Below are 27,111 nucleotides of genomic sequence, written 5' to 3'. Positions count from 1 at the left end.
TTGGTTAGAAATATTTTATTAAAGCAATAAATTATGCAAAAGGGGATTAATTAATGATTATCTCATCGTTATAATTTACCATACCACATGACTAAAGGTTACGGCAATTCACAAAACGAGCCAACCCAAGCTCGCTACAAGAAAACGCGGGAAAATATAGACGCAATATCCGCTTATTTGCATACACCGCACTATCCTGGCTCTACTGCGCCTGCTCGAGGACTGAAGCCGTGGCGTGTCTGGTTTTATTTACAAGTATTATTGTTTATTTAAGGCAGCCATGTTTTATGAGCTGTAATTGTGTATTATATATGAAATTAAATGAATTTTATTCAATATCATATATAGTTGACAATCTCTAGGTAAATGCAGTGATGCTGTTCACATTGTAACACTAATATTTTATTTTCGCACAAATTAAAACAACAAAACCAAAGCAAGGTAACATACAGCACATTACTGACAGTTTCAAATATTAAATAAAACTCTATCATGTACATAAGCAGCATGTGGAGTGTGCAATAAGGCACATTTTAAATTTTAAGGTAAGAAAATAAACTTTTAAGTAGTAACCATTTGTACAATAGTAAGCCACTTTGACATTTACAATAGTTTACACATGAACATGAAAGAGACCAGCAATTTTCTTTTGTTCCAAACATGCAAACGAGTAAACAGTCCCTGTAGATCAAAATACCAAAACATTAAAAAAAAATAATAATAACTACCGGTACTTGAAATGTAGACAAGCATTTCGTTTGGCAACATATTTTTTGTTTAATGCATGATCTTATAATTTATCATTTAAATGATAAAAGCAGTTTCATAAAATAATAATTTAAAAACACAACCAGTGGTTTAACATTTTTTAACATTACATGAACAATGTGTGAGATGGAAATTCAGGCAATTTTTTTTTTCATAAACAAGGTAATTTTTTAAAGGTGCACTGTGTAACTTTTCTAGTGGACCATGCGCCACCTTCTTATTGCTTTACCAGAATGTTCCTCAGTATGTTATATATGTCATATTTATTTAATTACCGTCAAAAGTACAATGAAAAATGTACATTATTACTGTGAGAGGACTTGCCTTCATGGAGATAGAGATGTTTAATGCTATGCTGTAGAACATTTCAGGTAGAGTAATAAAATATGCCTCCAGGCAAGATGGTGTTAGTCCCTCTAGAAATAAAGTTACATAGTGCAACTTTAACAAAAAACTTACAATAAATTACTTACTAACACTGGCAATGTTAATAAATTATCCACATTTCTTCTTATAACATAAAAAATCTTCAGCACTGAAGATTGTCCTGACGGTAAACAACAGCTTGATTTAGGAAATAAATCCAGGAGCACTGCAGGACAGTCTGTACAGATGCAGCTTTCAGAGTCAAATTGTGCAATTATAATTTTTACATAAAATAAGTCATTCCCTGTTCTGTAACGGATCATGCGTGGCTCCCCTCCTCCCAGGTCATGGCGGTGAAATCCATATCTGTGAGCGTCACTGTAAACGGAGCCTCCACTCTCTCCGGCTCCACCCGCTCCTCCACCTGCCTGGCGCTGTTCAAATTGTTCACCCTCCAGGAGTTTAGAGGTCGAATAGATTTTTGAAAACGCTGTAACAAGAAACCATAACTATGTCAATAAAATCTTTGTCATATTAGTGCAACTGACAATTAGTTTAGTCGACTAATCAGCAATTAATCTTTTGAATAGTCAACTTGACATCAAACGATTATTTCTATTGTAGATTGATATTTTTAAAAGACATTTTTAAACAAATAAAAGGTTCAAATATAATGGATGAAGGCTTCTAAATAGAGAAAAGTATTCTAGATAGAGAAGTGCATTATTGAAAAAAGCCACAATTATAGTAAAATAGTCACAGTTAGCTGATCAGCTGTTGCAGCCCTAATATTATGCACATCAGTTAATCTTTTCTTGTGTGTAAAATGAGAGTAGAGCATGACAAAAGTCCACTGTGTAAGAAGACCTAACAAGGACAGAATGAAAAAGAGGTGATACTGACGTCTTTTAGTGTCCCAGTTTCTTTGCAGATGGCGACAATGCCCCAAATGGGGATCTGTAGACAGCAGACTGTTGCCATGCACACGCCAAGCGCTTTACCCCACATGGGATACACATAGGACCCGTAGCGAAGAGGCGTGTTGTACATTTCAATGAAGATGTAAGTCAGGATGAACTATGTAAAGAGAAAGACACTCAGTGAGCAACGTGCAATATAAAGCCAGTGACTAAGCCACATTTGAATGATCTACACTTCAGCTGCAGTCACTTATTAGAGAAATTATTTTACTGACTTTCCAATAAAGTATCTGCATTTTTAAACAGCAGCAGAGTTCACAATACACTAGATCAAGTTACGCTTACAGTCAGTGTAGAAATACGATACAATGCAGAGATTTTAAAGGAAGTATAAGTATGGTATTACTGAATGTTCCCTGAAAATGAATAAAGTTGATTAACTTATAAGTACTGTGTGGCCCCAACAGGTCCTGGATGAAAATTAAAGTCTCAAGATGCTAACTTGTATAAATAAAAGATGAATAACTAAAAATGTGCTTACCAGTAAAAGAAACGGAGTGAAGAAAACCCAGCATGCTTTGAAGTAAATCAAAACTTTGGTGCACCACGGAGGGCAATGACGGATCATATCTATGATGTCCTGACAAAACTGGTTCACTCCTATTAACATATAACACATTTAATACCAGCAAGAAGATATTCAAAAGGCAACAGATAATAATAGAAAATGCAGTTAACACTACAAAAAGTGAAGTTTTATACAAATAGTGACAAAAGACAAAGATGAAGTGAATGCAGTGGAGGCTGTGCGTGTTATACCATAGAAAAAGGAGATGCCAAGGCACATGAAGAGGGTGATTATGATGAGGCCAAAACTGGTGCTGAATGAGTCAATGAGAGTGAACCAGTAAATGCCCCCCTATGAACACATTGGTCTGACATGTGAGTGTAACGGCACATGGATTAATAATGAACATAAGTACAGGGACTTAGGCAGGTCACTTACATCGGTGACCAGCAGGAGGCCCATAAGGTAGAAGGCAAAACAGAGTGCACCCAGGAACAAACACTTGAGCAGTGGGTTTTGTCTGAGCTGTGGAAACTCGTCCAGCACTGCTGTGGTGATGCCCTCCATGTTGCCGAACTGAGGGTAACAGAGCATGGCATTATTACAGCGAAGGGGCCTCATGCACCATTGTTTGTGTGAGGGGCTTACCAGAGTATCAACTCCCAGCATAAACAGCATGAGGAAGAATAAGATAGACCAGAATACGGAACCTGGCAGTAGAGCAAGGGCCTCTGGGTAAGCAACAAATGCCAAACCTGGACCTATAGAAAACATGATGAAATGTATATCAATTAAACAGGACTTTGTAATGGAGCTACTAATGGATCTACTGTGCCACTAAAAGTGTGTGATGTGGAGAGTTTGGATTTTGGAGTGTTAAATGACTGTCTTGTCTATTGAAAGCCTTTTTTTTTTTTTTTAATTATGATCAACGGAAGTAAAAAAAAACAAAAACATGTTGAATATCTCTGGCATATTGCCCAGCCCTACCTGTATGCCCATAAGTGAAATAAATGAATAAATAATATTTTGATGCTTTTATTTTGCAATATACATATTACTAAATTATCAAGGCTTTAACCAACAGAAAAATACCCTAATTTCTTGTTTAAATAAAGCTTGAATGTATCAAATGGGTCAGTTGCTCTAAAAATAATGTATGCTTTTGAATACGAACTTTGTTTTCTCAGACAATGCAAAGTACCTGTATCAGCTACTTCTCCTACAGGCACACCCTTCCTCCACGCCATGTGTCCTAGGATGGAGAAAATGGCAAATCCGGAAAAGAAGCTGGTCCCACAGTTCCCCACGGTGATAACTATAGTGTCCCTGAAAGAAACATAATTTAAATATGGCTTAACATGTTGACAGCAGCACTGACTACTTTTAATAATACGGCCTCACTTAATTTCATTTCATTCATGTATTTATTTGAATTAGGAAAGTGCATATTATGTGTCAGCAAGCAGCTTCAAAATAAATTTGTTGCAAAATTGACTTGGCTGTTAGCCATATTAAAATGGAGTAACCCTTTATTATTAGTCTGTCTACATCTCCAAAGCTGAAAATGTTTTGTTCCACCTTGTGATGTCATGTAGTTTTCAAGTTGTCTATAGCTACCTTTTATATTTTGTTCAGTAATGATTGTCAATTCCAGGGTTGAAATTATCCAGATGATTATAGTCAAGGTGCATGAAGCTCAGAAGCACAGTGGAGCACCTCCTGTATTACCACATGACATCACAAGGTGGAGAGAAGAACTCAACCTGTATATGCAGGATTTGATTGCTAAACATTTGTGAATGAAACAAAACAAACCTCGAGGAATATTTTTGATGAGGATCAGAAATAAATGTGATGTAGGCCTTTTAAGCATTAAACCAAATCGACAGCAGACACATAACATAACATACCTTATCACATTGTTGTCAAACTTGTTATATGACGCCATGGAGAGGAGCCCACCAACACCAATGCCCAGAGAGTAGAATATCTGCGAGGCTGCATCATTCCACACCTGCAGGGGGAGAAAAAAGATCAAGGCCAAAATAAAAAATCGCTATTGAAATAGCAGTAATTACAGAGGTATGTACATTGTATAATCATCAACCCAGGCGGATTAGTTGATCAATAAATACATGGTCTGCCCATATTAAAACAAACATGGCTGTTTTTAAGTAACAGAAATAAAAACAGGACTGAAAATATTTCAGACTTATGTAGAATGTATGGGTGAAGCACTAAATGCTGTGAATCAGACATGAGAAAAGTTAGATTTTTTCCAAATTTATTGCACAGCTCTATCAGAGAATATGAACAGAGCTTATGACCTAGTGGTTGTATGCTTGGCATACAACCACTAGGTCATAATAACACATAATTATCTAATCATTTCTCAACAGATTATTATTGTTATTATTATTATTTATTATTATAATATTTTTAATAGAACCTTTAGTTTTAGTTTCAGAACAGTTTCAGTAAACTGTACAGTACTTATAAATTGGCCATATTTGAATAACAACTCAGTTTCTCATATATGTCATAATTTTCTATTTTAAAGTGCCCAATACCTGTGCATTTAATAACCGGGCCCAGTCTGGGGTGAGGTAGAAAGCGACGCCCTGCAGTGATCCTTCAAGTGTTGCCCCTCTGATGATTAGCACAATTAGCACAAAGTATGGGAATGTGGCTGTTACGTAGACCACCTGTGATAAAGAACAGAGACATACACTTCATAATACTTTATGGTGTACTATATTATCATTTTTTTTATATCTGCCTTTTAATGTACCTTCCCAGAGCTGTGGATGCCCTTGAGCATGCACAGAAAGATGATGAACCAGGCGGCCAGCAGACAGAGAGCCAACTGCCATCGCACAGGGCCGGGGTCATGGAGCCCCTCACTGTACACTACCCCCAGAACACGCTCACTGAAACATACATTAACATATCAGTGCAGTGTCTCAGCAAATCAGGTACAAGAAACTAAACAAAGATGAAAGAGGACTTGTGATCCATGATTTTTCAAATGTCATGTAGACAGTTGTGAGTAATGTGATTTCTCTCTGATTGGGCACATCTGTGCAGGTGTTGACAAGGATGCAAAATTATGCAAAAAAAAAAGGCAAATCTAGCATGGCAAAGACAAATAATAATAATAATAAAAAAAAAAACTTGTGTGGACTGTCTCACTCTTGGTTCACTTTTATTAATATTAGTACAACATTTCCAAAAATGTCAGTCAAGTGCTTCCTCCAACGCACCTCTCTCCCATTCCAGTGTGTGTTTACACAGAGACATGGCCGTGTAAATGTGCCCACTGTGAATGGAAGTTTAAGGATTATGACTGATATTAAAATTATAACGTTTCTTCTCACAGTAATCAAAATTGTGACTAAACTGGAACTAAAGATAGTTAAAGAATTAAACATGCCAAAACCAAGTCTACATCAGGGCAACTGGATTCAAAACAAGACCAAACCAGGATTAGTGCACCCTTAATTAATATTATCACGTATAAGTATCAACACAAAAAGTCTAATTCATACACCAGTAAAAATAAGTTATTGTGCATTTGAAATTGTAGCATGACTTATGGGACTACAGCTTTTTCTTTGTATGAGGCAAAAGGGTGTGAACTGTTAAGTTGTTGTTAACAGAGTATTTGAACAGGGACAAAGACTATGACCCCAAAGACAACAATATGTCAAATCAACAGCACACAAGATTTGTAGTGCAAATTTAAACATATTTAATCATAATAAAATAAATCACAGCCAACGTTTAAATAAATAAATAAAACAATAAAAGGCCCTTACTTAAAGAAGATTTCAGTGGGGCTGAGTCTTTTGGTGGTATAGTTATTGCCTTCAGTCTCATTACCACATAGCGCTGCATTGGCTACAGCATCACAGGACCAGGGCAGGGGGCTCTGAAAAGAGCTGCCCAGGTAATAAAATGTCCATGCAATGATGACATTATAATAGAGAGACACAAGTGTGGACACACACAGCATCCCAATGCCAATCCCTGAAGAGAGAAAGCAAAAGTCATATTTAAGGTTTATACACATCACTCTTCTTATGAACATAATAAGAGCTGTCCCAAAGCACATTAGACTAGCAGAAATAACATTACACTAGCCAAAACAAAATCTTTACCCTCCAACTGGATAAAGATTTTCAAAGAAAGAGAAAAACACAGGCAAGTCAACAGGAAGCATAGGGGTTAGCAGTATCCCAGTCTACATTATAATACCATTATTATGAAAAATTTGCAGGAGGCTGAATGAAAACAGGCCTAGGGCCAGATGCACTGAAAATGCCTTGTGCTAAGGCTATTTTGGCTACATGATATGATTAAAGTAATCCCTGAACTACAAAAACATGACGTGGCAGTCAATAGTTAGTCAGTAAAGTTCCTTGTCTGCAGTTATTCAGGAATGACTGGTGACGCAGCTTATTGATGTCAATGTCGTACTTTTCCTTTGTTGTTTTTAAAGGACTCTGCTCTAAATAGTTGGGTAGCAGTTTAAGTTTGTGACGTTTTCTTTAAATCCACTGATGAATGCTGTCGTTTTGTCCTTAGGCAAGACACTTAACCCACCATGTCTGTGTGTGTGTGTGTGTGGGGGGGGGGGGGGGGGGGAGTGGTTCTTTGATGTGTTTGAGTGGCTTAAACATGGAAAAGCACCATATAAAAATATATGACCATTTACCATTTATTACCTTTTAGTAGAGGGCAACATTTCCACACAGTGATCGGGCCTGCTGCTCCATACTGGCCTAAACTCAGCTCCATGAGGAACAGTGGCACTCCAGTGACAAACAGCATAATAAAGTATGGGATCAGAAATACCCCTATGAACACCAAACACAGAATTAGACTGCTGGGATTGTGAAGAATAGCAAAGAAGAGGTTTTGTATAGATCTTAGTAATAAAACAAGGTGTAGCTGCACTAAAGAAGTCATTGTTAAAACTGTCTAAATATAGCATCAGCCGAGCTACATATATGCACAGTGTAATCAAGAACGTCACAGTGTGTCTTATGGCTTTATAAACTGCTGCATTATCAAATGCCACAGTGAATTCTCAGTATGAAATAAATGAGGGCAATCCCAAAGAACACTCCACAGCATCTGATCATTCAAAGATTACATGTATGTCCAAAACTTGCCTCCTCCGTTGCGATAACATAGGTATGGAAATCTCCACACATTTGAGAGCCCAACACAGTATCCGATACAGGAGAGCAGGAATTCATATTTCCCACCCCACTGTTCCCTCGGGATGGTTGGAGGGAGCGCGGGTGCAGGATCTGGATCTCTGGAGTCCACTGGTGTCTGGGGTTGAGTTGTATGTGTTCCGTTAGGGCCATTCTGAGTAACAGCATGTCCGTTTTTATGTACTGAATTCTATAAAAGAAATGAATGACATTAGGTACTCTGTAATATTTAATGTATCATCAGTGTTGACAGTGTTTCCTCTTCTCACCCAAACCTTACCATGGGAAAGGGTATGTCATTGTAATAAAAGAGGAAGTCAGCATTAGTGACTCAACATTTTGTGACTCAAAACTCAGAAACAATAGCAATTCATATTACAAGTGTTATAAAGGGTAGATTTTATAATATATTTATGGTTACAGCCTGTAATATACGAGACAGAGCTTCATGAAAAGAGTACAACAAAATCTTATTAAACCCAACCAGACCCATTGTGTATGTGTAGTCATGTGTAGTCATTTTTATTATTTGTTTTATATTTCATAGCAAACTTCATAAACCTCAGGCCCAGTAGGAAAATGTACAGGCCTGTAGACTACATTACAGAGATAGTGAATGTTCACTTATTTTGTAAGGCCTTGAGAAAAGTTTAGGTAAACACATGTGCTCAATAACATTATCTCTTTTCAGGGCATTATCTGTAGAGCATTATCTCTCAGGGCATGATCTCAGGGCAGCTCCAGGAAGACCACGGAGCGATGTGGACAAACAGGTTGAACCACTGCGCCGTCTTCATTTCACATCCCACCAGAAACTTTGTTCGCAGTGGCAAAAACGACTGCTTTTACACGGTGGATACATGATAGAAACACAGTGATAGGGTGAAGGGGTTGAGCAGAGTTGTGGCTCGTACCTGCGCTGCGGGGCTCTCTGCAGGTGTTTGGCCGCTCGCGTCCTTCATTTCCCCGACAGGCAAAGGTGAACTTTTATTAGTCAGCTCGTCGTGGTTTTGGTCACATTTCATTTGTTTAAAGTCCTCTTAAAACGATCGCCATGTCCCATAAGTTAGATCCAGGCCCGGGTCTACTGTTGGTCGTTGTTGACGTTGTTAAAACCGGAGAGAGACATCAGCGATGATGAAGGAAGAGACTGTGCGCGGCGACATGTAGAGGACAGGAGCGCGCAGGTGCGGCGGAGGTGAAGAGGAAGCACCGCCTCTTCCTCATGAAGGGCAGGCTCATCAGTGTCATGGATCTATGGGCCATATCTATATATGGACTCTGGGCTGGCTGCAGTACAGTGTACACTGCCACACACTGACTGAGCATGGATTTAAATGCAAAACAGATAGCAGAGATGCAACATAATCTGATCCAACCACACCTCTCAGTCTGACTTCCTCTCACTCTGATGAGGCACAGAAAACATTAAATACAAAGAGACAGAATTATGAAGATCATGTTCTAAATATCTTTGCAGTCCATAAAATTCAGTCCAACACAAACACAGTAGGCTATGACGTCTTAAAATGTGCAGTGGCATATCAGCAGTGAGAAATAATATTGAGCTCAGTCATGTGGATGTTTCCTCCTCTTCTCTGCACTGTTTAATCCACATAAGCTTGTGTTGCTTCTTTAAATCCACCCAATCTGTTGAGTGCCTTTACTGAGCAGTGCAACTCACAGATCTGGGTCAATAGATGATGGTATTCAAGATGCTAACTAGTGAGATATACTACTGTATTCCTTAAAGGTAAGAATTGCATTATCTTATTTGAATGGCTATCTGGTAAAACTGGAAAGGACTTGTTCATTTCTTGGAGTAGACTTGCAAAATGGAACTTCAAAGTCAACTGAATGGGGAAAGCAACAAATATTTTAGCAACAATGACCATGACACAAATAATGGAAACAACATTTTGGTCAATGATTTTAAAGTTTTGCCTCTGAGAACTGACGGGAATCCCTACTGCAACTACTGGATACAGAGTTACAGTGGCTCTTATGCCATGGCCGCCAGAATCAGACTAGAAACTCTTAAGTCTAAGTCAAGTTCACTTGTGCCCACCTGTACAATGAATGAATCAATGTACAGCTATGATTTTTCGAAAGACATTTGGGAGATTGGTCGAAATGAACTCTCAGCCTTGGACTCAGTGGATCTCATTGATGTACAGGGAGAGGAGGAGGAGGATGAAGAGAGTTGGTAACTGACAAAATCTATTATAAGTTACAATTATACTAAGTTCTTTTCTAGTAATGTTTGTGCTACTGGCAGGTTGTATGTTTCATCAAAAGAGTTTACATTTGAGGAAAAAAATGAGTCTGCTCTCAGATGGTGCAGGCACGTTTTGGATAATCGCAGCCCTGAGATGGAGGCAGCCTGTCTAAAGCTGATAAACAGGCTTAATTTAAGTAAGTGATTACATTTGTTTTTCATTTTAATTTAACGACTTGCATTTTCAAACCTCATTATATTGATGAAGGGCGGATTTCTTTCAACAGAATTGAGTAGTGAGTCTAGACATCCAGGCCTACAACAAGCTGGCACCTTCTCTCTTGATTTAACAATGGACCAGACTTCATTTAGCGAAGTTGCTTCCAACTATTTTGGTAATGCCTCTGATCTTTTGCTCTGAAATAAGAATGTTATTAAATGAGACAATGATGCACAGATTTTTTTTTTTCTATCAATGCAGACAACATTGACCATGACATGTCACTTGACTCAACTTACAAGCTGCAGAACATTACAGATGTTTATGATGTGGCCCGTATACAAGAAGCCAGTGCGTAAACTTAGTATTTGGCTTTTGATGCACTGCCAATTACACAGTATGCATTGCCTATTATCATGTGTTTTTTGTAGGTTTGCGACAGGAGAATGTCTACACACTCAGACGTTCTAAGTCACCTCTGACACTTCCTCTCTGCTCTTACACCACAAACATCCTTACCCACAGAAACAGGACAGAGGCCCCCTTCTCTATTTCATCTGTGCCAGTGAACCAATCAGCAAGAATGAATAATGAAAAGAACTGTCTTAGCCCAAAAGTGACCAGACTTCATGAGTACAAGATGCTCAAGCGTGCACAGAATCAAGGTCTTCACTCATTATGAGAATAGGACTATGTTTGTGTGTGTGTTTAAGTGGTGTAAAACCAAACTGTTGTCTCAGGTGTATCCAGTAGGTCCAGATCACCCATGCGTACCAGTCTTCGCTCTCTGCAGGCAGTGAGGAGCAGTCGCAGTTTAGACATTGACCACTACAATCTTGACCAGATCCTTCACGTCAGACCTGGTAGGCTGCCTTGGAGTGAATAGTCCTGTAATAACAGTTAAATTATCTTAAATATGTGAATACCTAATGTCACATTGAAGCCAGACCATTGTAGTCAATATAAATTGTTTATAAATAAACTGCTCATCTTGTAGGTGCGTCATCTGCAAGAACAGACTCAAGTTACAGGTCTGCATCCCATTCAGCTCACCACATGGAGCCTGTCCAGCCCACAGCCATAAAAAGGTGCCAGAGGTCCCACTCCCTCAGCCCATGCAGGATCCCACACCCATCCATTTCCTCTGCGGAGAGTTTTTGCTCCTCTCAAAAAAGAGGTGCAGCCTGGGTCCGAAGTGGAAGACAACTACAAAGATGAAATCAAGTGAATAGATATTCACTTTTAGTGACTTGATATAACAGCAGTTTAGAAACACAATTGTGGACAGGTAAGTAGGCCTATAGGCTGGACTTCTTGGAAGTGCATATTTTCAGCAACAGGAAGCACTTGACAAAAAATACAAAAATACAAATGAGTGACGGCTTCATAAGACTCAAGGCATTGCCAAGTTTGTGGTTTTCTCAGGGGCAAATACAATTGTGTTAAACCCAAAAAGGTATAAACTTCAGTTAGTAACCAACAAACTAGCCGTTGTTTTGTAGACGTTCTGGAGAAATGTATTTTACACACTATTAAAAGTAATACTCCTATTCAAATTACTATATTTTCACATTTTAGCCATTTATTCAAAGAAACGATTTAATTGAATTTGTTAGATTTCCCTCTGTTTGCCACTTTTGTACACATAGAAAACAAACTGTTCTGCATCATTGAAACAAACATGTTTATTTGTTTTAGCTATGCATTGTAAGAATGTATTTTGGGTGAAATCACACAAATTAAAACAGTACAAAACTTAAAAGGACACACTGCCAAGGTCATAATAGTGTATGATATAAAAAGAGTGATGTGTAAATTTGTTCATTACACATCGGTATTTACAAACATCACATTTACATTAAATGAAATAAGTGTTTTTTTTACATGATTAGTCCACTAATTATCTGAGTCCATGTCACTGTCTCCTCCGATGGACCGGAACTCCTCGCTCTCCTCGTCCTCACTGAGCTGGACTTGGGAAAGAACAGCAGGCCCCCTTCTGCGAGCTTCATCTTCTTCATCCTCCTCCTCCTCACTAATGCCATACTCATCACCGTTACCCAGGCTAGATGGGGGCATCTGGCTGCGGCTCTCTGGGTCCTCATAGCTCCCATAACTTTTGACAAAGACAAAACATTAAGAGACCCAAAAGACAACATGCATGGTGTTGGAGCTTGCAGCACACATACCTGACATTACTGTCTTCCAAATGAGGCTCATCTGGTCCATCCCCTTCATATGACATCATGCTCTCGTCCTGCTCCATTCCCATGCGAGCAGTCTCTTGGGTCCTTCGTGGCGGCTGCGGTCTGACATCCACCTCTCTATCAGAGTCACTGCCACTCTCTGACAGCTGGATGGCTATAGTGTTTAAATTAACAAAATACATTAAATCCAGTAAAAACAGTTATTCTTATATAACAGTAATTCAATTTCACATCATAAACAATGTATTTGTTTTGGATTTTGTGCCCTTTCTTCTATTTGGTGATTTGGTTATTTGACCTGTTAAGACATGCAGACCCAATATAGATCACAGTGATTTATTATCCTTGTAGGGTACTTTATCCTTTAAGATATTATGACCCTTATCGGGAGCAGTGAGCCGACCAAACTGCAACACTTGAGACCCTCTCCAATCTGGTCTTGAGTCAGGATCTTGTTTGGAGGATTAAAATACTGAGATAAAAAGTATAAACTTACAGGAGAACGGGTTGTCTCCTTCCTCCTCACTAGCGTCATCCTCTCCATCAGACATGAGCAAGTCCTGGTACAGCACACTGGACTGAGCGGGACGATTCGACCTGCTGTCCTCCCCTTCATCATCCTCCTCTTCATCTTCATCATGCATTCGTCTGCGAGGCGGCAGCAGCATCTCATCTTCGTCGTCGTCATCCTCCAGGTCTCCTTCTGCATCCTCTGCCTGGATACACAATACAGAGAGGCAACATAGGTAATTATCAAGTTTCATGTGGATATCCTATTTCATTCAATTCCCTTGTATTATGTTGTGATTAAATAACAACAAAATTGATACATGTATTATAGTCTTACAGGGGCAGGAGTTTTAGGCTTTCCATCATCGTCCTCTTCAAAGCCCTCAATGTCCACATCTGACTCTTCTTCCCCGGGTCTTCTGTGACGACCCTAAAAAAAATGATAATCGTTTACACAGCTTACTTTTTATTTTTATTCCATTTCTTAATTTGCCCATTGCAAAACTTTGACAGTAAATCCACTGCACAGATTTTTTCCATTTGTCCATAGTCTAAAATCTTACTCAGAACCTTTTATATTTACCCATATTTACTCACCCCTTTCACTTTTTGTTGATGATCGAAATTATCTTAGCTTATAATATTTAAGAAGAATCTCAACAAACTGGATGTATTCAGGATAATTTAATGGCGAGACTGTGTGGTTGCAAGCCTTATTGCTTAACTCACTCATACCTGACCCCCTCTCTTCTCTGTAGTAACCACTAGAGGGCCTTCAGAGAAAAGACTGCTGGTGTCTCTCGCCATGCTTCCTGAAGCCCCACTGTCGAACAGGTCAACAGGCTGGCCCGCGCCAAATGGGACAGGAGAGCACCCCAAACACAAGTAAAGGAACAGAACCAAAAGGAACAAAGGAGAAAGAGACACTACAATCAAGCAGCTACAGATGATTACAGATAAGGAACAGATGGGTTAGTGTAAGTCAGGATTAAAGAGGAAATGGTACGACTTGGTGAGGTGTCAACAGGAAGTGGCTTAGGAGAAGAGGTTTGCCTTAAGGTTTACCTGAGGAGTATAGGGCCCAGGAGTCATTGGGTCCAAGCTCTCCAGGTCAGCTGCATCCAGAGCAGCCTCTTTTGCAGTGGAAATGTCCTTTTCCAGCTGGGTCAGATGCTCATCATACTGTGGGTACACCAATAACTATTACTAGTAAATGATAATAAATAAAAATGTATAGACATATACACATATATAGAGTTGCATACATCTGCCAAGGTCTGTTTACAAACATTGACTATCTCTAGAGCCGTTTTGGTGTATGGGCTGTCTGGACCTATAAAAGATAATAAATAAATGTTCATCAGATGTTTTAAGAAATGTCTTTAATAATGACTAGATATACAGTAATAATTTACCATTGTACTTAATGCTGTTGGTATGAATGAGGCTGATGTCGAAGAGGAAGATCTCTCTGTTCTGATATTTATGTTTAGAAATGTTCTGAAAGAGGCACAAAATACTGTAAGTGACAAGTTATTTCTGTTGGTAAAACTATGAATAGCTTTGCATTCTCTGGCACCTTCCGGACAGTCTCTAGGTCCATGGGATTTGCAATGACCTTGTGATAGTCTGGCACAAACTTCTTGTTGACAGGATGATGGAATGGCCATGACTGCTCAGAAGAAAATGGATACAGTCATCAGCATAATGTAAAATGCCCTTCAGGTTTTAATAATTTTTGCCCTTCATGAAATAAATTAGTAAAACAAAAAAACTTGGGGGGAAAAAAAAGACTCACATCAGGCACTGCCATCATTTTCTGAGTCACAATGTTGTCCAAAATGAAAGAGAAAGCAACTTGATCGTCATCATCCAGTAGAGGGTTGATGGCTTTTTCCAGCCTCACCAGTCTGTCTTCCTTCTACACAAACACAAAAAAAAATAATTAAATGTTTAAAAACTAATTTGCTAGATAATAAACATTTGTACAGTAATACTAACCTCCTTTAGTTTTGTATCACACAGGTCTAACATGGACTGGGCCACTTGTGTAATTGGATGTTTTGCTCCTGCGATTGAATAATACAATTATGAAAAAAAAACAAAAAGCATGTACAAATATTTGAGACATGCCTCCTAATAAGATGTCACATTTATACCATTGTAAGTGGCACTGTTCTTGACAATAAGCTCCACAGCTTCTCTAAATTCCTCTCTTGATGGATACAGGCGCTTTCGTACATTTTCTCTCAGAGTTTGCAGATCCATTGGGCGACTAATGATCTTGTAGTAGTCCTTCACAACCTTGGCATTCACAGGTGTGTGGAAGGGATATGTCTATAGGAATAAGTCACATGACTGAAATAAATGAAACAGATATGTTATTATGTTATGTCTTACATTTGGATGATCCCGCATGTCATTTATGATGCTCTCCAGCACTGAAGACAAAGTCACCATGGGGTCAGTGCGTCTGCGATGGATAGACTTGTGTGGCTTCTATAAATGAATAAAAAATGTAAACAGCGGGTATTTGGATGTGGCAACAAAGCTTAAATATGTTAATAATTACATTTAAGTAGTCACAATGCACAGCGCTGCCTACACGCCTCTTCTTCTTTGCAGGCAGCTGTTGCTTGGGGAACTTCAACACCAAAGACTTTCTTCGCACCTCATCAGCACTGCAATAAGATAATATTTTCAGTCATGATGGTCAGATAAATGTGATATAATATAATTGGACGATTTTGATACCTTTCAATGAGCTGTTTGCCCAGTACAATTTTGGTGCCCTCCACTTTGATCAGCTCCTCATTATCATTGTGAATAACTGTCTTTTCCAGTTCCTCCTCTTGTTCTTCAGTCATTGCCACGGGGTTAGAAGGTGGTGCATTGGTTTGATAGTATAGTGGGCAGAACTTGTTGGTCCTCATGTGTCCAATAGCACCACAAGCACCACACTTAAGCTAGGGAATAGAAATAAAAATTAAGGAACACGAAAAACAATTTACCTATAAAATTATTTAACAGTGTAAGCGATGGTGCAGATGCAAGTTTGCTCTTGGTACCAAGCAGAAAAACAGGGACAGGGAGGAAAAATAGTATTGAATCAGCAAGCTTACTTTTACCTTGAGGTCTGGCCTCTCTTTGGCCTTTTTGGCCTTCTTCTCTGGAGGCCCCTTGAACTTGTCCTTCTCTTGGTTTCGTTTCAGTCTGCGCAGCTGCTCCTGAATGCGACGACGCTCCTTCCTCATCTCCTCTCTGTGCTGCTCGTCAAAGAGGGCAAACTTCCGGCTGCAAAAAATAATCATCATTAGAATGTTCAAATGTACCTTGAAAAACAGCTATGTTAAAGCTTCTCACATGAAGTCATCATCCTTTGTGGTTCTGATCCTCAGGTAAGCATCAATGACAGAGGCTTTGCGCACAGTTTCACAGCGAACATACTCTTTCCCATCCTCATCTCTGAATGTGCGGTAAATCTTGAGCCTGCGGCCTGTAGCTGACGAGTTCAGACTTGTAACAGAACAAGTGTCATCGTCTTTGTGGGAGCTGGTGGACAAAGAACTTGCTGAAAAGAAAAAAAAACAAACAATAGATCCATATTAAGATGGAGACGGAGATGAAAAAAAAAATACTAGCTATACAACAGATTTAAACGTACATAAACCTTTCCGTCTGTCTTTGCGGCCCTTGTGGTCTCTGTCACTCTCTTCTCCCATCAACATCCTCTGGAGCTCCTTTCTCTCCTGCTCCTCACGCTCCCGAGAAAGCTGTGAGCTAGTCTTTTTGTTCTGCAGCATGTTCTCAATATTCTTCCCCATCTCCTCAAAGTCACTGTCCTCAGCAGAGCTGCTGTCTGTGTCAGTGGACAGCACCTCGGTTGACTCCAACACCCTGGAGCAAATTAGAAAATGCAAGGACTAGTTAAGATTAGATCAAATGAGAATCCCTAAATAAAAACACAGATGTCTCTGACTTGTTCTGCAGGTCAAAGATCCTCTGGCACTCCTCCTTATAGCGCTCTTGATGCTCAGCCACAGAGAAGCGTGAACCTCGGGCAAACTTACTCATAGGCCCTTCACCTGAACGAGCCTGCTCTGTGGACATGGTCCTCACTACATCAATCACCTCCCACCGAGAAAGCTTCTTTATCTAAGAGACACACATGTAACTTATTTGGATGTAGCACATTACATTTTTAAGCACCAAATTGATAAATAAAATCCTCACTTCTTCCTCTGGTACCCCAAACTTGCGTAGAAGCTGCTTTGCGTTTTTCAAAGAAAGTCTCCTCAAATCGGCATCAGTTCCAGTCACAGTCTTTTTGACAGGCTGTGGTTCTTTGTCATCCTACAAAACAAGATTAAAATAATTAAACTAAATCTAGTTAAGTAAATGTCAAACAAACACCAAACAAACCTTCTGTTGAGTGGGCTTGTTGGGCACCTTAACGTAAGAGAAACCCTCTCCACAGCCAGTAGGATCAGCTACACCAGTGACCTCCAGAAGACATTTTCCCTTCATGGCTGAAATGAATGCTCTTGTGGTATTCCATGGAGCTGTCCGAACCTAAAAGCAGGATATTTTTTTGTAATGATTAACCCATTACTCCACTGTCTACTCACTTCTAAGGGTGATTAAAACATTATATAACAAACTGTATTGCATTAACACCTCATCATCAATTTTCATTTGAAAGTCCTCTTCATTCTCTTCCTCCGGAGCAAAGAATGACTTCTCTCCATAACCAGCATCCTAAATATATTGAACATTATGGTTAGTGAACTGGACACAGTATTATGTATAATATACCACGTCAGTGAAATGCATCTGGATTACCTTCAGTCTCTGTTCAGCCACCAGCATGCTGTAGTACGCACAGCACTGTTCAGGAGACACCATGGCTCGGATCTCCTCTTCAGTGGGTAATCTGAAGTCAGGCTTCAGTACCCACCAATTTGAGTCCATTCCTAGCACAACAGGAATCATTTAGATGATTTTTCATAAATTCCACCCAAAACTTAAAACATAACAGCTTTATTATTTTTTTTAACAGTTTATCCTGTGAACTGAACTGTCCTTACTGCAGCATACCTTCAACGTAAGCTCCATATTGGTAGAAGTAAAAACCTCTTTGCCACCTCATTTTCCTGCCTGTAAATTCTGGGAGCACACACACTGCAGATCTCATACAGCTCTCAACAACACATAACCTCGACATAACCTCAACATGTCCCTGATGACTATACACAATACAGGGGCTAATGGTGCCATGAAAGGATATTGGAGCTAACTGTACCTGTGCGTTTAAAGTCAGCACAAAGTTTAAGACGTTTTCTAATGCTGCTCTCAGAATGTGAAGGAAAAGCTTTTTTGATGTCCTCCATCCGGATTCTCCTGGGCCGGTCCTTGCTCTTCCAGAACAACCTGTAAATAAACACCTACACACCACAGCAATATTAAAGAAGGTGAAGGTGAACACAGGAGTTCATTCACTGCTGACTGCAAACCCTCACCTGTAGGAAGTCCCTGATGTGGGTATTGGCTCTTTTGGAGTTGGGTCCAGGGACCTCAGACAGTGGACACTCCTGACCAACTACAAAGATATCCACCAGCTCTCTGATGTAGTATCCATGACGTGTTCGTAAAACCAGAAAATCTGTCTCTGGCATTTTGTGGAGGTAAATTGGTGCACGGAAAAGATTGTTCTCAAATGCCTAAAAATATATATTATAGCCATTAATATCAATATAATGTTCTTGTGACTAACTCCTGAATAAACCAACCTGCAGCAGCTGTCCAGGATGCAGAGATCCAAGGAAGGGTGATGTGTGACAGTACACAGTTTCTCCATATTTACAGTCTGGTGCTCCTGGGTCCTTACCAGGTTTCTGAAGTAAATAATAGTATTTTCAAAAAAGATGATATTTTAAAATAGAATAAACAGCACATGTAGATTAGATAAACTGAGACGCACGCGTTTGTAGTAGTTCTTTATCTTGGTGGCCATGCCCACTTGCATAATCAATGGTGCGTATTCTTCACTGTACTCTGCCAAAATCAGATCTCCATCTTTGCCTGTAAGGTCTTGAGGAGTTCGCATGAAAAACATATCACCACCTCCAGATGCCTGTCGCTCTTGTTCTCTCATCTGTGCAAAATAAAACACATTGTTTATAAATAACCACCAAAATCAGCTCAACAAACTAAAATGTGTAGATATAGACCTTAGCCTTTTTCTTGATATGTTTAAGCAGAGGCTGAACTGGATGTGGCCCTGGTTGAGCCAAAGCACCAAAAGAGTACTTTTTCAAAGCCGGCCGATGGAATTGACGTAGTTTCATAGGTCCCATGTGTGTAGGGAAGAAGGGCTGCCTCAACTCCAAGGCAGGGATAGAGTGCTGTTCAAAATTGTAATTTTATACACAGTTAGCGGTATATAAAACCAGACGGGAACAAAAATGATTTACCAAATTACTCACCTGGATAATGTTTCCTCCAAAGGTGCCCCGCAGGCCTTGCTGTTTGGGATAATAAAACTCATCATTGGAGAGGTTCCATGGGTCCTTTATCTCGGGCTGGGACATGTTCTGAATAAATGTAATAGTTTGTCAAGATTTTTCAATAGAACGTTCAGGATTAGAGAAATGTATTTCTACCAGGACTTTAACCTTACCTGCTGAGGTTCATCTTTTATTACTCCAGTCTTGCCCAGCAGGATTCGACTTTTCTTGAGTGCAGTTTCTTTTTTGTTTTCTTTTGAAGGTGAGTGGGATGTGATTTCCTCCTTTTCATCAGGAATTTCTATAGGATACAATAGATTAAATTAAACAGCATGTATAGATATTTTGGAAAACTTCTACTTGCTGTCAGGTATGACTATACCTAAAATAATGTTCTCATCATTTGGATCAAGCGTAAGGACAGGTGGAGAGAGGTAGTAATCCATTTCCTGATCATCCCAGATAATATTGTCTTCCCAGCGTCCATACACCAGCTCCTCATTGTCAATGGGGAAAATTGAATACCACGGATTGTCATCTTCATGAGACGCTATTGAGCAATGACAGAAAAGTTAGAAGGATTAAATATAAGATGCAAATAAATGAAGAAAAAATGAAATTCATACTTTGATTATCCTGACTATTTTTGTCCCGCTTAGAGCTAGAGATCATTGATGTTTTTGGTGCAGGAGGTAATGGAGGTGGGGCAAGTTGTGAATTACTTCTTGAAAGACCTGTGGAGTTTAAAAATATAATTAAATACTGTAAGATAAAATAAATAAAATTTATGTACACTTGTGCTCACCCTGTTGTGCATTGTAAGCATTTGCATTGCGGGTCATGCTGGAGGGTAGCCATCCTGCCAGACTGGCTCTTTGGGTCTTTGTCCCCTTGTGTTTCACATCCTCTCCATTCCAAATAATGTCATCCTCCCATTGCAACTGAGTGACCATCAAAAACAACTCATTCTCAAGGGCTCTCTTCTCTTTGTCACTCCCCTCTTCACATTCTTCCTGTTCTTCAGACTACAATAAGCAAAAAAGGAAAACATTTAGACCAAAGTAAAAATACTCATTTATTACTTAACACATTGAGTTTACATACCACCATTGCTGTGTCTGGTACATCCTGAGGCACGTCTTCGTTTTCCTGCTTGTCTGTTTTTTCCTTTAGTTTGAAACCATAATTGAAGTTACTCCCATCTTCAGGAACGCCAAGCATATCGTACCAAAGCTGAGCTGGACCATATCTCCATTCCGCTACTTTTGGTCGAGACTCGGTCTCCTTGTCTCCGTCGCCACAGGCCTGTGAAAATTTTGATTCTACTGGAGCCATCATGGTAATCTGAAAAGGAAAAGGTGCACTGTTTGATAACAATATTAAACTTAATTGTAGTGCCATAGCAAATCCATCTAAAATGCAATTCATAATTGTGTAATTGTATAATGCTGTAATTAAGGGTAACTGTAATTTATTTGCTATGTAATTATTGTTATATAAAAATGTAGCAGCAAACATATTTTACTGCTCTACCTTAAAAAGACTTACTTCATCATCAGAGAGGCACTGCTCTGGAGGAGGAGGTGGTGCATACTCATAGACCCATCCAGACTTCTTCTCTTGGCCTTGTTCTGAGCTTTCTCCTTCAGGTGGCGGGGTCCCGGGCTGATGGTCTCTGTGCTTTCGCTTCTTCTTCCTTCTGGCACTTCTCCAAACAGATGGCATGTTTTTTCCGGGACCAAACAATCTTAAGAATCTGAGAACCTGGCATGATATTCAAAACATTATTACAGTGTGAAATGTATGTAATAAAACATCAAAGTCAGGAGCTTTACCTTTCCAGGTCTAAACTCTGGGAATAACTCTGTGACACTAGGCAAGGCTTTGGCTGCATCTTTCTGCATGATTCCAGCCAGTGGGAGGTTGAGTCGGTCTGGAGCCCCTCCTGAACCAGACTTTTGTGAAGGACGATCGGTTTCAGACTCTGAATCTGAAGAACTACTGAAATCAACCTTGTCTCCAGAAGTAGATGGTGCAATAATTGAAGGTAGTATAATACCATCACCCTCCTCTGCCACTGTTAAAATATAATTTTATTTTATTAAATAAATCATTTGCAATCAATATGCAAATAACATGCTACTCTTCTGGCTGTACAATTAAAATAAGCAGTCTATTACACACCACTTGAACTCTGAGCAGGTTCATCTTTTTTTACAGATGTGGGAAGACTTGGTGGAGGAGGGGGTGGCATAAGCTTGGAGTCAATATCCTCACAGTCTGCATCATAGTCATCTTCATCATCTTTAAACACAAAGGTACATTGTAGTTTAGAACCATTACAGTTCAACATGTGTTGCAAGTGTGTATGACAGTTATTATCCCTAAATAATTACCAGGCTTCTTCCCTGGTTGCAATGAGCTCATTGCCTGACGATACTTTTTCGTTTCATCCTCTGCAACTTCACTGATGTCCGAGTAATCAACCGCATCTTCAGTGCTTTTTACCCAACCTAAAAGATTTTAATGTATTGGAAATGATCATTGGATGTCTAACTTTATTTAATAGGAGGATTTTATTTTAGGCTTACCTTCTGCATCAACAACGCTAGAGTCTTTAGTTTCCTCTGGGCTGTCTTCCTCATTAGCGGTTATTTCTGTAATGAGTGATCCAAGTCCAAGATTGCCCAAACCAGCCAGATGTTTCTTGGATTCCTGCAAGTAAACCACAATATAGACAAAACAACCAGGAACATTTTAATAGCAGAACAACATTTAAACTTACGTTGTCCAAAACACTGTCGCCCTCCAGCTGTCCATCTTCATTTATATTTCCAAAAAGGAAGCCTGTGATCGAAAATGGACGGTCCTGGTCTTCATCACTATCAGAATCTGACATCCTGCAGAAAAAGTAATTGAATTAGATTGAGAAAATGAGATAAGCTAAACGTGTAACACAACTTTCATTCAAATCTTACTAGTTAAAGCAATTGTCAACAAAGAAACAATGCTAGCAGTTCTACCATGCAATGCAGCTTTACTATGCCAAAAATGTATGGAAAATTTACTAACGAAACATAAAACACATTTATAAGCACTCTTACGCAAACACGTTTTGAATAATGTGGGGAAATTGCAGAAACTCTTGCTACATAAATGCTACATACTGCTAGCTACGAAACGTTTAGATTAGTCAATGAACGAAGCGCGTGGAAAATGCGAAAAAGCTGCCAGACATAAAAGCTTGAAAATACGTTATTGGTGCACATAGCTCGTGTGCTGATCCAAACATATACGCATAAACTTGCCTGCAATTTCCCTCTCCTTCCCGCAACCGATGCTAAGTGTTTTTATTTTGCAGGATGTAGCTTCAGTGGCTACCGGAAGTCACATATGACCCGGATATGTAAACGTAAGCTAGAGACAAGTTGAAAAGTGTATAAAATAAAATGATTGCGTTTGCGTGAAGTACGTCATGTAAATAAGCGATTATTAATTACAAGACACGAAGAGACTTGGATGAAATATTAACATTTAGTGAATGTTTAATACCACATTTCATAAGCCTTGTGCTGAATTATGTCAAGTGTAGTTTCAAAGTAAGATGAAGGGCAAAAAAACTTAAGCCAGTTTGTTTTTTATTAGTTTGTAAAACAATAGTTTTGGAAAAGAGTACAAAAGTGATCCTGGACGCCACAGTATGAAACCAGCCCAATTATGTAGGGTGAAAGGTTTGCTTCTTTAAAAGGCATTATCTACAGACATGTTAATTTCAACTGGCCATACCATACACAATAAATCACTAAAACAATTACAAGTAATAGGTTAACACAATGGCTGACCCCATTAATATGCTTACATTTTTAGAAAAAAAAACTAAATAAAAAAGGGAAACAAGTAAAAGGCTTGACCACAATGCCAACCTGTATCTGGCAGTAAGTAAAATCATGCAATATGACCATCGTTCCACTAAAGAGAAACAGCAATGCACTACAGCTGTCACACAGTGAGAAGGGGCAGCCAGAGATGTTCTTTCTGACAGCTATTGTAAATGTCCATTGGTTTGTGTTGAGTGTTTTCTACAGTAGAGCAGCAGCTCACTGAGCAACCTAATTTGCACATACCCTCAGTTAAAAACTTGTCTTTCACAATCATGTTTAAAAAAATATAACTAAATGACCATTTCCCAAAATGTGGGATATTCTCTTATTGGGAAATAAAAAAAGCTAAGAAATACATGAATAAATAAGTCAGCTTGACATCCATAAAAATTAAGTGGATACATGGGAGTCGTCAGAATACCATCCACATATGCACATCATGCATTTTTGGCCCGGGTATCCGGCAGTGTTAAAAATGAGGGCTCAATCCTCCCCTCCTCCAAAAGTCGCATTCCGCAATCCAGTGGGAAACTCACCATACAATATCTAAAATAAGTTGACATTTGATCTTTTTTCAGCAATTGATTAACCATGTACAACATGGTTTTACCAAATGAAAACATAAAAGTGGGAGCAATGTGGAAACAAAGGACTACCATTGTTAAAGCAATCTCTGTTAACCACCGCTCACCAGGTGTTAGGGCAGCAGAAGTGAACTTCCTGTTCTGTCAAACTTCTTTCCTTTCGAAAGGGCCGCTACCTGCTTCATGAGCTCTCTGTTTTTGGCCTACAGAAACAGAAACTTTACATTTAATAAATCTTAACTACAACATACAATGGTCTGTGTTAGATGCTGAATTACCTGTTGTTGTTCCATTGCCTCTTTATGTGATTTCTCCATTTGGTTCATCTTGACTCTCATGTTGGACTCCTGATACTGAAAATCTGCCTTGAGCTCAGTCAGCTTTAAGGAGAAGATTTTGAGACAATTGTTATGGTTAAATCTGCTTGGATTGGTGACAAAGGCAGCCGTCAAAAATCCCTTGCCTTTCTGTCTTTTTCCAGAATAGTTTGATCCCTTTGCTGTAGAAGTCTTTTCAGTGACATCACTTCCTCTTTGAGCTGGCTAATGAGGATGAAGTTGTCTGTTCCACCAGAATCCATGGACTGAGTGATTGAACTGCTATTGAAGATATATTTTAAAAGTGTGAAATATGAAAAGAGAATACAACTAAATGGCACATCCAGAAAAATGACTTACCTGTCTCCATTAGATGGCTTCAACTCAAGCTTTGGTTTCTTCTTTGGAGTCTCTTTTTGGATTGAAGATGATTTATGGCTGTAAAGAAAAAAATACATCTAGAAACACAAGGTTCAAAGCCAAGTCCAACACAGTAATTGTTAGTGGGTTTTTTTCAATCATCAAACAAAATGAAACAATGAAATGAAATGTTATTTGAGCAGGTCCTAGAGAGTTTGGCTCTTATCAAACCAGTCAGCCATTTCTTAGTCAATATGCACATATACTTTACAGCAAAATAGTAGCTGCAGTACACCACTTTCTGTTGAATGAAGTTGCTTCATCGAAAGTACTAACAATATCAAAATACCTTTATTGTTGTGACACTTGAGACACTACAGAAAAACTAGAACATGATCTGTCTGTAAACTTAGTGTTAACTTGTTATTAAGAATGAATGAACAATCCTTTCAGCGATTTAATAAAAAAACAAAACAGAACTTTAAAAACTGTAGTGAGAAAAGAAAATTTTACCTCTGCTTCCACAGTCCCTGCTCCTGTTCAGGACTCAAGCTCCCACTCAGTCTAAATAGGAAAAGTGCACTGTTAAGGAGCTATACAATGTAATAAAGGCTTGGTGGGTTAGAAACTAAAAAAACAAAGACAATAATATACACACTTGTGGTGGGAGCTGCTGTGTCTGTGTTGGTGATGGTGATGATGATGATGGTGATGTGATCTGGAGTGGTGGTCTTTCTCATTGAGGGAGGAAGAATTTGATGAGCCAAAACCTTTCCTTTGCTCCTTTGTCTTCTGCAGGACACGTCGGTATGACAGAGTACACAGCCAGCAGAGCAGCTTACCATCCACCTTTAATACATAAGAGCCACAAGTTAATTCCCTTACGCATTACATTTAGAGTTGAATCAAGTAAGGCTGCAAAGTGAGCACCTTTCTTCTGCCTTCCTCTTTACGATCAAAAGCACACTGTTGTTTGCACTGCTCACAGGTTTGAGGAGGTCCATATTTCTTCTCTGAGTTTGTACATCGCTGACACTTGGTTCCAATAAAGGCCGCAATAATATTACAGTACTGGCAGGGTTTGGGCTAGAAAGAGAAAATAATAAGTAAGGAAAACTACAGACATTACAGAAAAAAAAAAATAGTAGAACAAATATGAATTAGTCTTTATAAAAAGCCAAATCCTTACCGTCCCAAACTGTTTGACATTCTGTGCACACTTCTTACAAATGGTGTTTGTTTTGCTGAAAAGAATAAAAGAAAGGGTTTAAGCAGCAAGCATGAAAGAAAAACATAAACTAACTACACACGTTCATTCTTACCTTTCTTGTTGAAACTCTGATCTGCAGTATGTGCATTTGACAATTGGATGTGCAATGCGGCACTCCTGTGAAAACAAAAATACTTGTTTTATCAGACGAAAAAATAAATATAATAAAGCCCATCAAAAACAATAAACAGAAATAAAAAATTAAAAAATACAAGGCAATAGGCTATAAGTTAACCATCTTCTAGCCCCATCTTCAGCAAGTTGAAAAGACCAAAGAGTATTGGTTGAACCATTTGTAAGTGAGTAAAGATGTTTATTAAGCTCGATTAAGATACTGCAGCAAATGATACTCTATTGAGTATTAGAGGTAATTTGCACACTATCGAACTATTAGTGTTACATAATAGCAGCAAGACTAACCCACCCAAACCACGGATATGAGAGATCAGCGAAATCGACATTGGCGCGGCACACATTTGTACTCTTATAATCAAAAAGCTCAAGACACTGAATGCATCACAGTCCCAAACCTTGCACAGCTGCTGGCCTTGAGACAGCTCCTCAAAGGGGTACCGCTGGTTACACTTCGTACAGGCGTACAGCGCCGACGTAGCCATCCTCTCAAACTGATGTCACGGAGCTAAAATGGCCTAGCGTCCAGCGGAAAACTCAACAGATCAACAACGCTGTTTTCTTTCCCCGTCTTTGCTTATTCAAGAACTAAAACAGTGGTGGCATCCGATGCTAACATTAGCTGCGTTAGCTCTGTTGGCTAAGCGGTCGAGAGCTGGACATAAATAGCTAAGCAGCGGAAGAACAATAAACTCCAAATATCTATGACCTCTACGGCATTTTACGCTGTACGACAGAACCAACTACACATGTACGGCATATTTACTGTCACTCGATCATAAACGATACAAGTAGCTCAAATTAGAGTTTAGTTTTAACTATTCTCGCCAAGAATGGTATTTTCCTGTTTTCCTTCTTTTTGTATCGGCGTCGTCATGTAACCGGAAGTTCGCGACGCTCTCCATTAGAACAAACTTCATCGCGATACTGCACATCTACGCGGGATTTTCAGTTTTAAATCTAGCAAGCCAATCAAAGACGTGATTTTCAGAGTAATGTTTGTAAACAAAATTGTTAATGAAGAACTGGATACTTATACAGAGATCCATCCCTGCA

General features: G+C 39.1%; 4 protein-coding genes and 1 long non-coding RNA gene across 14 annotated transcripts; 2 read left to right on the top strand and 3 right to left on the bottom strand.

The window, feature by feature from the left end:
• Positions 1 to 383: 383 nt before the first annotated feature.
• slc6a7 (solute carrier family 6 member 7) lies at positions 384 to 9,025 on the bottom strand. The gene is made up of 14 exons (XM_033979036.2): positions 8,765 to 9,025; positions 7,803 to 8,040; positions 7,353 to 7,484; positions 6,444 to 6,654; positions 5,417 to 5,555; positions 5,196 to 5,330; positions 4,536 to 4,639; positions 3,827 to 3,951; positions 3,271 to 3,383; positions 3,061 to 3,198; positions 2,874 to 2,973; positions 2,596 to 2,714; positions 2,038 to 2,211; positions 384 to 1,624 (listed from the first exon to the last, which is right to left on the bottom strand). Exons 1-14 carry the CDS (start codon positions 8,873 to 8,875, stop codon positions 1,454 to 1,456), a joined length of 2,010 nt encoding a protein of 669 aa, XP_033834927.2. The 5' UTR covers positions 8,876 to 9,025; the 3' UTR covers positions 384 to 1,453.
• A 943-nt stretch (positions 9,026 to 9,968) lies between these two features.
• Positions 9,969 to 10,441, top strand: LOC129456823 (uncharacterized). The gene is made up of 3 exons (XR_008648956.1): positions 9,969 to 10,056; positions 10,129 to 10,265; positions 10,356 to 10,441. It is a non-coding gene; the product is annotated as an uncharacterized LOC129456823 (long non-coding RNA).
• Positions 10,442 to 10,566: 125 nt separating this feature from the next.
• On the top strand, positions 10,567 to 11,506 carry LOC117380982 (SLAIN motif-containing protein-like). The gene is made up of 4 exons (XM_055226897.1): positions 10,567 to 10,639; positions 10,720 to 10,953; positions 11,029 to 11,151; positions 11,286 to 11,506. Exons 1-4 carry the CDS (start codon positions 10,567 to 10,569, stop codon positions 11,504 to 11,506), a joined length of 651 nt encoding a protein of 216 aa, XP_055082872.1.
• A 446-nt stretch (positions 11,507 to 11,952) lies between these two features.
• taf1 (TAF1 RNA polymerase II, TATA box binding protein (TBP)-associated factor) lies at positions 11,953 to 24,167 on the bottom strand. 9 transcript variants are annotated; one of them, XM_055226984.1, is made up of 41 exons: positions 24,084 to 24,167; positions 22,297 to 22,411; positions 22,103 to 22,226; positions 21,908 to 22,024; positions 21,696 to 21,815; positions 21,347 to 21,588; positions 21,060 to 21,275; positions 20,616 to 20,855; positions 20,305 to 20,536; positions 20,138 to 20,245; positions 19,894 to 20,061; positions 19,685 to 19,812; positions 19,491 to 19,598; positions 19,236 to 19,409; positions 18,986 to 19,159; positions 18,795 to 18,899; positions 18,525 to 18,725; positions 18,308 to 18,449; positions 17,848 to 17,978; positions 17,683 to 17,763; positions 17,428 to 17,577; positions 17,239 to 17,358; positions 16,985 to 17,160; positions 16,670 to 16,902; positions 16,369 to 16,576; positions 16,128 to 16,299; positions 15,760 to 15,971; positions 15,578 to 15,686; positions 15,406 to 15,504; positions 15,165 to 15,342; positions 15,007 to 15,074; positions 14,804 to 14,926; positions 14,585 to 14,677; positions 14,421 to 14,505; positions 14,271 to 14,338; positions 14,071 to 14,187; positions 13,741 to 13,848; positions 13,343 to 13,435; positions 12,992 to 13,211; positions 12,478 to 12,649; positions 12,034 to 12,404 (listed from the first exon to the last, which is right to left on the bottom strand). In XM_055226984.1, exons 2-41 carry the CDS (start codon positions 22,408 to 22,410, stop codon positions 12,185 to 12,187), a joined length of 5,949 nt encoding a protein of 1,982 aa, XP_055082959.1. In that variant the 5' UTR covers position 22,411; positions 24,084 to 24,167; the 3' UTR covers positions 12,034 to 12,184. The 9 variants fall into 9 exon arrangements, with proteins under 9 accessions (XP_055082963.1, XP_033834923.1, XP_055082964.1 ...); XM_055226986.1 differs by having other exon boundaries at positions 16,134 to 16,299; XM_055226987.1 differs by having other exon boundaries at positions 20,317 to 20,536.
• Positions 23,133 to 26,981, bottom strand: fam76b (family with sequence similarity 76 member B). Of its 2 annotated transcripts, none has more exons than XM_033978862.2 (10): positions 26,454 to 26,981; positions 25,976 to 26,040; positions 25,843 to 25,897; positions 25,584 to 25,739; positions 25,312 to 25,502; positions 25,167 to 25,217; positions 24,654 to 24,731; positions 24,440 to 24,575; positions 24,255 to 24,356; positions 23,133 to 24,179 (listed from the first exon to the last, which is right to left on the bottom strand). In XM_033978862.2, the coding sequence occupies exons 1-10, from the start codon at positions 26,538 to 26,540 to the stop codon at positions 24,090 to 24,092; spliced, it is 1,011 nt and encodes a 336-aa protein (XP_033834753.1). In that variant the 5' UTR covers positions 26,541 to 26,981; the 3' UTR covers positions 23,133 to 24,089. The 2 variants fall into 2 exon arrangements, with proteins under 2 accessions (XP_033834753.1, XP_055082965.1); XM_055226990.1 differs by having other exon boundaries at positions 24,440 to 24,572; positions 26,454 to 26,968.
• Positions 26,982 to 27,111: the final 130 nt, after the last annotated feature.

The sequence above is a fragment of the Periophthalmus magnuspinnatus genome, chromosome 14 (assembly GCF_009829125.3).
Source record: "Periophthalmus magnuspinnatus isolate fPerMag1 chromosome 14, fPerMag1.2.pri, whole genome shotgun sequence".
Classification (NCBI taxonomy): Eukaryota; Metazoa; Chordata; class Actinopteri; order Gobiiformes; family Gobiidae; genus Periophthalmus; species Periophthalmus magnuspinnatus.
This window is presented reverse-complemented; position numbering and strand designations above follow the sequence as displayed.

Coding starts and splice junctions, on each gene's coding strand:
- LOC117380982 (XM_055226897.1), top strand. CDS start 10,567: ATGTCACTTGACTCAACTTACAAGCTGCAGAACATTACAGATGTTTAT. Junction 10,640..10,719: donor GGCCCGTATACAAGAAGCCA/GTGCGTAAACTT, acceptor TGTTTTTTGTAG/GTTTGCGACAGGAGAATGTC. Junction 10,954..11,028: donor CAAGCGTGCACAGAATCAAG/GTCTTCACTCAT, acceptor CTGTTGTCTCAG/GTGTATCCAGTAGGTCCAGA.
- taf1 (XM_055226984.1), bottom strand. CDS start 22,410: ATGTCAGATTCTGATAGTGATGAAGACCAGGACCGTCCATTTTCGATC. Junction 20,856..21,059: donor AGTGCCTCTCTGATGATGAA/GTAAGTCTTTTT, acceptor TTTCCTTTTCAG/ATTACCATGATGGCTCCAGT. Junction 19,813..19,893: donor TGATGAGAACATTATTTTAG/GTATAGTCATAC, acceptor TGTATCCTATAG/AAATTCCTGATGAAAAGGAG.
- fam76b (XM_033978862.2), bottom strand. CDS start 26,540: ATGGCTACGTCGGCGCTGTACGCCTGTACGAAGTGTAACCAGCGGTAC. Junction 25,740..25,842: donor ATGTCAAACAGTTTGGGACG/GTAAGGATTTGG, acceptor TTCTCTTTCTAG/CCCAAACCCTGCCAGTACTG. Junction 24,732..25,166: donor CAGGGACTGTGGAAGCAGAG/GTAAAATTTTCT, acceptor TTTTCTTTACAG/CCATAAATCATCTTCAATCC.
- slc6a7 (XM_033979036.2), bottom strand. CDS start 8,875: ATGAAATGTGACCAAAACCACGACGAGCTGACTAATAAAAGTTCACCT. Junction 7,485..7,802: donor ATGTTATCGCAACGGAGGAG/GCAAGTTTTGGA, acceptor TGGTGTTCATAG/GGGTATTTCTGATCCCATAC. Junction 6,655..7,352: donor ATGTTGCCCTCTACTAAAAG/GTAATAAATGGT, acceptor TTCTCTCTTCAG/GGATTGGCATTGGGATGCTG.